This window comes from Aythya marila (assembly GCF_965140915.1).
Source record: "Aythya marila genome assembly, chromosome: 5".
In the NCBI taxonomy this organism is placed as follows: Eukaryota; Metazoa; Chordata; class Aves; order Anseriformes; family Anatidae; genus Aythya; species Aythya marila.
In genome coordinates this window covers 51729815-51740861 of record NC_139046.1, presented here as the reverse complement: position 1 = coordinate 51740861, position 11047 = coordinate 51729815, and the positions used below count along the sequence as shown (strand labels likewise).

Sequence of the window (11047 nt, the reverse complement as noted above, 5' to 3'; positions counted from 1 at the left end):
TCAGGCCCGGCCGGGCCGCATGGCTGAGCGCCCGGCACCCTCTGGTGGCGGCTGCGGAGCTTGCAGCGAGGCCTGGGTGTGGAAGGAGCTGATTAATTAACAGCTTCGTTAATAGAGCCAGCCAAAAGCCTAGCGGGTTGTGGTCCGGGGATTTTAAGGTGTTCGCCGAGACCGCAGCCGGACAGAGATTAATAAAAAGTTTCAGTCTGAGATATGGAAGCGCAAACGGTATAAGAAGGAAACCAACAAAGCAGAGGTTGAGAGTGAATGCCGTTTTATTGGGTTTACCAAGTGAAAATCCACACAGATTGGTTAGTCCAATGCTTCCACATCACCTCCTGAGCAAAGTCCTGCACAACTGACCTCACCATTCCTGATCCAGGAAACGAGAAAAACATCAAGAAAACTATGGGATAGGAGCTTTAGCTCAGATTTGATCAGCACCATTGCATCGGTATTCGGGTTTTTTCAATGTACAGAAATGTTAGCCCCAAATCATATTTCAGTGCAACACATTTAACTTCAAAGCCAGAGCTTGAAATTATTCTTCCAATGACAAAGCAATCTCCATTTGTTAACCAAAGGCAGTCACCACAGAAAACATTGGTAGCTACTTACAATTTCATTTGGCTTGAAAGGTGTTTTTTTTTTTTTTTTTTCCTTCACATTTATATAAAGGAATGTTAGAGACCATATCTTTAAAGGTCAACACAGACAACAGCAGTACAGACTTCTCATACGCTCTGATCCCTGTCTCCGAGCTGAGTAACTTCAGCTTTACTCAGTTTTGGAATAGAACTACAGAAAAAATCAGTTAAACACAAATAAAAATACTAAGAAGTTCTACATTTAAAGTTTGCTAGTTCTCATATTTAAAGCTGTCATAAATATCCAGGATTCACATTTCAAATGGCCTCACCAGAAGACACAGTGACACACATCTCAGAAATCATCTATCCATCATTGCTAACAAGGACAGTAACTCGTTTCAAGCTCTGCATTCAAAGTGCCAATAATCTTTTACATAACAACCAGCAAGTAACACAACTTGTGACATACATCCACATTGTGTTATCACCATCTATTACAAAGAACAGGCACTGAACTTTTAAAAATGTTATTACAAATTGTAAAGATTACGACTGAAAAGTTAAAATCCATATTCAAGAACCAAGAATTTCAATACTTTTTGCTATGTTATTTTATGTATATATTTATAGATGAGCAATTACACTCAATTTTATTTTTTTTGGCCCATTTTCCTCAAGTTCATAACCAAAAAGAAAAATCACACTAGACCCTTGAAGTTCACATAAATGACAGCTCAGGTTTTGGTGCAAGAACCTACTTCAATACAGTACCAACCCATGAACAGGTTTCCAAAACCATCAGGTTAAGGATCACTTCATGGTCACCCTTCCCAAGCAGTGATGATCCTTTCCCAGGTACATAACCTCGGTTATTGGTATTCTTGTTTTACAGAGCGATGACTTCTTCACAGCCAGCAAGCAGCCCCTAAGCTGATCCCACCCTGCCCATGACGTCCCGGTTTTGTTTAATGGACTGTGTAAGCAGAGGAGCATTTGCTAGCTGGCTGAAAATGCTGAATCCTGCAAGTACCCTAAACCTGAACCAGGAAAAAGTTACACTCTGAATTGAGCCAGATTACCCTTCAAACAAATATGCTCCTGTCCCACACCTCCCCACCTTTCCAGGAATATCAGAGAACTACAGCTTTTCTGCCCTTCACCCAAAAACGTAATACATAGATGTGATGGACACTACATAACCAAGCCATTCCTCAGCAGTGCAATGTCTGATCACATCCATGTAAGTATTTCTTAAAGCACAGTGCAATTTTAGTCCAAAGCACTCCCCCCCCCCCGTATACCTATAATATATATAAACAAGCCTATTTTGATATCAGTATTATAAGTCAAGATTCATCTGTATCCTCAAAACAGTATCGCTTTGCTTATTAGAAAGTACACCTACAATTGAAGATGTTTAAAACATTAGGTCTACTTGGCGCTGAAGTGTGAGAACGAAACCTGCTGGAGTTTCCACAGATCTTCCTGCAGGAGCTTCCACAGATCAAGCTGTCAGCAACTTACTTCTCCTTCATCTTTTTTTTCAAAAAACGAGCCCGTATTTGTTTGTTTGTTTTCATGAGTAAATTCATGACAGTGGACGTAGGTAGAATTGAGAAGACCCAGCCCTAAAAATCAAAGGAAAAATGTCTCAACTTTTATTGTCTATTCTAAGTTAGATCAAACCATTAACAGCACACACAAACGTTATAAAATTATGATTAAAATTTAAAGAAAAAATAACTTTTATTTAATATTCAAAATTAATCATTGCTCTTCTTCCCCAGTAATCACATATTAGATCCTTGTGTTGTCCAAGGTGACTTACCATGAAGGCATGGGGCAGGCACCCGTTGGTCTGGGACTGCAGGCCTACCGTGCCTATGGCAGCTCGTACGTACGTTTCAGGAGTGGGCTTATCGAAGCTCGGCTTGGAAATTTTAGACATTTTTGTTGCCACATAATACGGCATAACACTCTGCATGTAGGAAAGAGACACGAAGCAGAGAACACTTTCAGATTAACTCACAGATTCAACAAGCTACAAAGACAACTGTCCCTCAGGTAATTTGAATACTGGATTCTGAAATGTGCTAGCTTCAGAACTAGCATGGGTGGGGGACATAACGTGAAAATGGAAGAACTCAAGTAACCAAAGCCGGCATGTACAGAAAACTAAACAACTTTTGAGTCTGGAGAAAGGCCATGCCTTTAGCCTGATGAAACATGCTTTTGTGTTTACCTGCAGAGAGAGAGAAAGAAGGAAAGGGCTCGGTGGGGAAGAGCTAGGATTGTTTGGTGCTCTGAAGAAGAGATTGTAGGATAGTGACCTAACATCTGCCTCTCATTATCTCAAGGGCAGTTATGAGAGCTAAACTCTTCTTGGCACTGCCAGACTAAATAAAAAGAACCAAACCTATCAGTTTTTGTTTGTAGATTTTCAGACTTGACACTAGGGAAAAAGGCATTTTCTAGGAGAGCAATATAACAGTCAAATAGGTTGTTCAGAGAGGTCACGGCATCCCCATCCTTGCAGGTTTTCAAACTTTGGTTGGATAAAATCATGCTGCCCATGACCTAGTGTTAGCAGCAATCCCACAGAGCAGGAAGTTAGACAACCAGAGTGTCCATCAGTCTGTGATCTGACACTGTATGTAGTGAACATGGTAGATGAAAGCAGGTAGTAAAAGTTTTCACTGTTCCACTTTTGCTATGCATAGTAAGCAAGTATCAATAGAAAATGCTGACATCCATGTAAGTTAAAAAAGGCAGTAAAAGAAAGAGGTAAATGACCCATGTTTTCAGACACTCATAGAAAACTTCGGAGTCTGCAGAAACCTTTCATGCAGAGATTTTTCCAAAGGAGTCTTGGAAAAAATCCTTGCAGTCTTTCTCATTCCTTTTCTTTTTGCCTGATTTCTGTTACAGATCCCTACCACTTCCTATGCACATAAACACAAAATTGTAATCTATGCTATTACTGTGTTGTTTCTGTAAAATTAAGCTTGCCTGTCAGCTAGAGTGTATTTTGAACCTATATATGTCTATACTGCAGCAAAAGCACAATATACTATCAAAACTAAGTTTCCACAGAGAGGCATTCCACTTGAGCAACACTGATATACCTTAGGCTGAACTTCAGGAAATGATAAAGTACCACCTGAACTCTGTTTTCACTTTTTACACAGCAATACTGTGCGTGTATTGGCATGATAGAGTTAACCCTTTTAACAGTGAGCTCAAACAGAAGCACAAGTCAGGAATTAAAAGCACTAGGTTTCTGAAGGTCAGAGAGATGAACTTCAGATAATCTGAAGCGGGTGCAGTTTTCCTAATGGCTTGAAGGAGGTACGTCAGCTAGTCTTCACAGGAAGGTACTTGTAATATTCATTAGTGGTTTATTGTGGCTTAGGCTGGAATGACAGGACAAGGACATGGACCGCAATAAAATTAACATAACAAATTGAAGCTGTGATAGCTATTGGTCATCAGGCCCACATAACTCAAAGCAGCAATTCACTGCCTACGTTAATGGACAAAAAAACAGTGCTATCAGGAATTCAGCACCTCAGCCAACATGCGTGTTACAAAAAAGTTTACCACAGCCTATTAAATATTCTGCAGGAAAAGACATTTGTTGATGCAGAAAACCAGATTTAAGCTTCATTTGTTTATTTTAACGATGTTAGACACTGAAAACTTCTTCATAGCTTTTCCATATCTGAAGCTAAAAAGTTTTCCCCCATACCGTGTGTGTTCATGCTGTGTTTAACACCTTTAGCCATGTATGCCTTACTGGTTTTGGTGGGGTTTTATGGTTGTTTTTCACCTTTTTTTCAGTATTCATAGGAATTCTGCAATGAATGGAGTCATATATGAGCAGTGCACACTCAGTCTTTGTTTTCCTCTCAAAGTGACAGAACATTATTTAGAAAAAACTCCAGGAGGATGAGACTGCCTGGCTACAAATGCGCATAGGAACAACACGTCTCAAAGATATAATGCTTCTTTCTCAGTCAAGCATCTGTCTTTAAATACTCTCATACTGACATAACTATCAGCACCTTTACTTGAGAAAACAGAAAGATCCTAGACATCCTACTATAACAAGAGACTGAAAAACATCTCCTTCCAATCAAAATATCAGTATCTGAATGAAATTCCTATAGCCTGCTCTGGAAGGGTTTTCAAGGATGAAAAATGCCTTCTGTGGAAGGCTAATATAATGCTGCCTGGGTTTACTTAACATGCCGATTTGCAGCATGCATCCTCACATAGGAAAAACCCACAGACCACGTGGAAGGGCAGGAGTGCAAAAACAAAAATCACACCCAGCTTTATTGCCATTGAAGCTGTGTGTTGGAGGAGCCAGAGCATCACGGTTTGTAGGTAGGCTTGAGCAGGAAAGAAATCGTACCAGAAGACTTAATTGTATTACTGTAGAAGAGAGAAATATTCTATTAAATACCCAAAGCATATGAAAGACGCAGACAAAAGAAGCCCTTTGCTTGCAGCATCCTGGTTTATTTAGATGCAAATATTTTAGTAGAATTTTAATCATAATGCTTTATGAGGAGAAAGGTATTCTCAAGCCTGAGAGCTGCTCCATATTTGTACTTCAAAATATAAACAGACTCGGCTGAATATTGTGAGTTGGGTTGAGGGCAGTCAGTTCTACAAGTAGCTGGTCCAGAATCTGCTACCTTTTGGATGCAAAAATATCAGAGGTGCTGCATCCTGTTTAAGTTTTCAAATGACTGAGCAAGAGAGAATTTGCAAAAGGCATCTTCCTGACTGCAGAATCAAGAATAAAACAAGAACCCCACAAACAATCTGGGCTGACACTCTTCACCAGTATCTGAAGTCAGGGAGACAGCGATTAGTTAACCTCAGGTCTGGAAGACAGCTAAGAATGTCAGCCATCCCACTCGTGCTCCATCTGTCTGAAATGTTCATTTAAGAGCCATGATTCACAGAGATGTACTCTGTGAACCAGTTTCCTAGATAAACTCCCTTCTGTGCAGGCTGCTGTTTAAAGATGTTGCATATTGTTCATTTTTACCTGTATGCAATGGCTCTATGCTTAGAAGCAAGCTGCCAGCTATGTTTTCCATCACACAAACCACACTCAGAGGACATTCTCTTCACAGGAATATAAGGAACCATGTTTACAGACGCTCTCTGTGAGGCTTCTTCTCACAACGAAGGTAGAATGGCAAACCAGCACTACCATTTCCTTCACTCTTGAAGACCGTGACCACAAATTAAAAGAGGTCCATATTGCACAGTCTTGGAACAGTTATGGGATATGAAGCTAAATCTACAAAACTGAATTAAGTGGAGATAGAAGTAACATAGTGGGGCAAAAGTAAAAAGAATACTAAAGAACTTGCACTGTGATAAAAACGTTGCAGGAAGGTCCAGAGCTGAAGGCAGGGAAAGACTTGAAAAGCCTTCTGAGTAGAGAAAGTAATAAGGAGACAAAACACTAAAAGTTGCTTGAGTTTAATGCATCTCAGGAGTGGACAGCACACACAAACCTCTTTGTAAGCTGAAGGTGTATCTGTTTAGAGTGCTAGGTTTTTATGCATCCTCTATTGCTGACAGCAAGTTGGTTTTGCTGAAGGAAAACGTATGGGAATAGCTCACTCAGTAACTGTCTTTTTTTCCCTAAAAGTCTAACATAATCCTCTCGTGAACTGGGACAGGACATTTCCTAGTGATGACTTCTTTTTGGTAAGCATGATTGGAAGGAAAAAAGTCTAGCAAGCCAAAAGGTAATATAGCCTTGAGTTAGTAACAGCTTCTCTGTATTTCAAAACCAGCAAGGAAAGCTGTGCTCCCACCCTTAGTGATCACACGAACAAGACTGGCATCTCTGTGACTTAGTTCCTGCAGTGCCCTTGGAGTTCAGGTGGCTTTGAGAACCACCGTACAGAACAAGAGGAGGGAAAGCAAGAGGCATGGGCGTGGGATAATTCTGTCTGTAAGAACCCTGACAGAATTTCAAGATGACTCACCATTGTCTTTACAGCACAGGTAGAATCTTTATCAAGACTGACTATTGCACTGGAGATCAACAGGTGTAACAGGTAACAAAGAACTCAGCAATTGTGACCCAAAACCAAAGTCTGGAATCTTTAGTTAGGTTTTGGAAGCAAACATTAAAGGTAGGTAAAAAGTGACGTTAAACACAGAATCCCCATAAAGCTGAGAGACTGGCTTGTTTGCTCTTATGTCCCTACAAAACAAAAAACCTAAAGCCATGGAAGGTGAACAAGTGGAGCACAACACAAAACTCATTAGAAATGTGGAAACCCAGTACTGAAGAAAATCTAAGTCAGCCCATTACTTACAAAGGGTCTGTAAGGTGTCTGCTTGTTCATGCTACTTTGCTTACACTAGCAGTTGGTTCACTGACACCACTGGGAAGGGACTGCTACTATTTTAGTCTTTTGAGCAGTTACCTATTTAATATCTGTACAAATGAACTCCAAATGTACATTCCAGGAGATTTACTTGTATAAAGGTGTATTCTATAGAGTTGCACAGTTTTCTGGAATATTTTATACCTAAAGGTACAATTATCACCAGCAGGTAAATTATACATATTTTTTGTTACTTCAAGATGCATCATTTCAGGGTAACTTAAGAAAACTGCTAATGGGATCAAAGGAAATCCTCATCCTTAATCTGTGTCACATTCATGAATAAAAGAATATGCTGATTTCCTTTTGTTACCAAGACACCAATGTTGCTGTGGTAACCACACTTACATGAAAAACTCTACTCACCTGCACAATGATGCCCTTGCTCTTGTATTCTGCATGGAGGCCTCGAGAGAAGTAATCCACAAAAGCCTAAAATGAAAAGAATGGAAATGCAGCATGCTATGCATTAAAATGGAAACTATAGTTCGGAGCTTTTTGTAAGCATATTTGAATTACTATTTATAGCTCCTGTTTTCAAAGTGAAAAACCTTAGGCTTTCAATGCTACTTCACAGGTTACAGCAATGCCATCTGAACAGAAACCCCGTGCTTACGAAGCATTTTTTTCCCAGAAGTGAGACATTCTAAACAAATAAAAATTCTTTTTTTAATTTAGAAGGAAAAGGAACTGGATTAGTTACATAAAGTCCAGTTAAAATAGGAAAATAAAACTTTGTGTTCACATTGTGTCATCTCCTTAGACTTTTTTTTTTTAGAAGAGTGATATAAGTAGGCATCTTGAAGACTACTATCTAAAACTCTTCCAAACTTCTGGAAGTTTTATAAAGTCCAAGATTAAACATTCAAAGAAGGAAGCAAAAGGGCTTAAAGAGTGGACACTAGAACCTGCCTTCAGGATACACTCACATCCGATATACCACATCCACCAAGGGAGATCCACATGCTCGCTCTTTCCTTACCACTTACTGAGATGGATACCTTATACAATGCTGAAAAAGTATTGTTTTAATAATCCAAGACTACTCAGCAATTCAAACCAGCATAAATTCCCCCTCCCCTTCTTCTAAACCACCTTTTTACTTCTCTTCCCCCAAGTCAAATGAGCCAAAATATTAGGTTCCATTGTCATTTCTCATTTTAGAGAAACAATACTGCTAAGCAGGATAAATGGAGCGCCCTCAACTGAGGGAACTAAACTATTCTATCCGTAACTGAGGCGAATTCAATTATTTAAGAAGAAACAGCTCCAGAGGAAAAAAAAAAAAAAAAAAAGGCTGTTAAAAGTAGCCACAAATGCTTCAGACCAGCATCAAAACAGGCAGCAAAACTAATACTGCACCTGTTTTACAATCATCTTTTTCTGACCGTTGGGTTAACACAAGTCCTACCCAAACACGGTGCTTATAGTTTGCAGTGCCCAGTGTTTTTCCTAGTAAGGTCATCCTACTGAACTCAACCAATACATGAAGCAAAGAAACACTCCCACACTTCTGGGCTATTTCTATTGATACTTTTCTGAGCATAGACAAGATCTGAAAGAGAACTAGATTTTGCTGCGTAGCCAATGGGTTCTTTTATTCTTCAAGTTGCATGTACAAGCTAGAAGGAGGCTCATTAAACGAAATAATCGTATCTTCTGTTCAACTGTTCGCAACTTCACCCTTTTCCTGCCAGTATAAGTTCTTAATAACAGCAAGTACTCAACATCCAGTCCCTGAAAATGAGGCCTAACAGCAAGGACTTAAGTGAGCCAGCCATGCTATTGCAACAAAGAACATGAATACAAATGCAAACAGTTTTGTGCAGTCCTTGACCACAGTTGTGAGATGCATGTGTGATAACTGAGAAGTATATAAATCTATTAAAAATTAAAAAGCCACTATATTCTACTAATCACAAAGTGCTTTGATTATTCAAAGCTCTCACCACTTCTGCACGACAGTCCTGAAATTAGCTACTGCTTCAAATATAGAGAGACAACATAAAGAGAATGTCATCTCTATTTGATATGAGCTTTGCAATAAAAAAAGTGTTCACTTTACTTGAGATGGAACAAGCATCTTCCAGTACCCATATAAACTTTGGAGTTTTTCTTCTTGGAGGACTTACTTTAAGACAAGTTGGGTTTTCTACCTCCAGATGCACAAGTGCTCCAACAGCCTTTAACTTACAGTCTTAAGAACAATCTTTAAATAAGCATCTCCTGAAAAAGCAGGTAAGTACACCATACAAAAAACAATTTATTCTCCTTGGACATCCAGTAACAAAGCCCAAATATTTGCGACATGGTAGAAAAAAAGTCATAATTCACTTCTCATTACTATTAATGCAGGCAGACAGGGAAGTGTCAAAAACAGGAATATGATTCCTTTAAAAGCATCCAATTGCCTTGTAAGACAGGGAATTCTCCATGGGGAAGGTTAAAGAGGTAGACTGCGCCTGTTCCTGATAATTAGCCAGAGCCATTGACTTAGACCTGAAGGATACTATGCTTTAAAACCCCTCTATACAGATGAGGAAAAACACTAGAAATTGCAGATACAGTCTTTATATAGCTACATTAGGGGAGTCACTTTCATGCTTACTAACCTCGCTATGGTAGAAGATGAGCAGTGCTGAGAATAGGAAAGATAACTTAACCTGTAATTGAGTTTCTTAGGGAGAGGGAAGGAATATTTGTATTTATAATTGAGAAAAATTAAAAAAGATTACGCAAAGAAGTGTAAGTTGTATTATTGCAAAAACCATAAGCTCAAATAATTTGATAAAGCTGAAAGCAATGCAACAACAGAACTGACCTTTCACGCTAAAACAAAGAAGTGAGCTCTCAGGAAATACCTATTTCTGAAGCAAAATTTTATCAACAATATGCAATTTGGGCTTTCATGACTTCTAAACTTAAATACCCCTTATTCACATTAATACTCATTCAGTATAAATAAAATAGCACAAATCAATTCCTTTCTGGTTACATGAAGATGTTATTGGAGTGTTTAAAAGAAACATATGCCTGTTCTGACACGAACAACACCAACTGAAGGTGTTTTTATCCCATCAAGGTTCTGCTTAGAGTCCAAAATCCTTTAGGTATTGCAAATAATTACCAGGTGCACCTAAAAAAAAAGCTACAGTGTTACGCTGCTTGAATACCATGTCATAAATGTCTCTTTATTTAGTTTTATTACTTATATTGTCGCTCCATACTGTGAACCTATCTTGGGCCTGCTGTTAGGGTGTCAACTGGAGACCTTTTATGAGACCATTTCAGATGCCATGCAAATACCTTTGGAAAAGAAGTAACCCCAGCTGCAGACAGACAAAACTGTCCCAAGTGACTCAGTGAGAAACCAGAGCAGGTAAGCTTAACATAAGATGTAGATCTAAGGTAGTAATATACTGTATGTCTAGAATGTATATGTTTGATACCATCTTCTGCAGCATTCTCGTTTGGAAGTTGAGCAGATATGTGCTGAAAGAACAAAACTGCTGGTTATATAGAAATTTGTTTGGACCAACAGGCTCCAAGGGCCATGATTAATGGCTTGACTTCTGGTTAGTAACAAGCAGAGAACCCCGCAGATCAATACCGAGGCCCATATTCTTCAATATCTGCCATAAGCGACCCAGGTGATGGCACACAGTGCACCCTCAGCACATTTGCAGATGACAGTATTAGACGGAGTGGCTGACACAACAGACCTTCAGTCCAGAGGGATTCTGGTAAACTTGATGATTGTTAAACTTTGTGAGATTTCTTGAGTGGCACAGAGTGAAGTGCAAAGTTCTGCATATAGAGCAGGATAACCCCATGCCTTAATGTTGGCTAAGTAGCAGCACTGCTGAAAAGAGCATGGGATCTATGGTGGCTGCCAGGGAAAAGATAAGCCAATAACCCACTCACTGCAAGAGCATCAAACCACATACTGGGCTACATTAGAAGGATGCATCGCCTACTAATGCAGCGCAATTATTTGGTACTGGCAACACTCTAGAGCTCTATCCTTTC

The 11047-nt window shown here is 39.3% G+C and overlaps 1 protein-coding gene across 1 annotated transcript in view; it reads right to left on the bottom strand.

The window, feature by feature from the left end:
• Nucleotides 1-245: 245 nt before the first annotated feature.
• HSD17B12 (hydroxysteroid 17-beta dehydrogenase 12) overlaps nucleotides 246-11047 on the bottom strand; it is a gene marked incomplete at its 5' end in the record, with an annotated part of 74982 nt that continues 64180 nt past the window's right edge. The window contains 3 exon segments of the mRNA XM_082762620.1: nucleotides 246-2218; nucleotides 2419-2568; nucleotides 7385-7450. Coding sequence (XP_082618746.1) covers nucleotides 2111-2218; nucleotides 2419-2568; nucleotides 7385-7450 — 324 coding nt within the window. The 3' untranslated portion in view covers nucleotides 246-2110.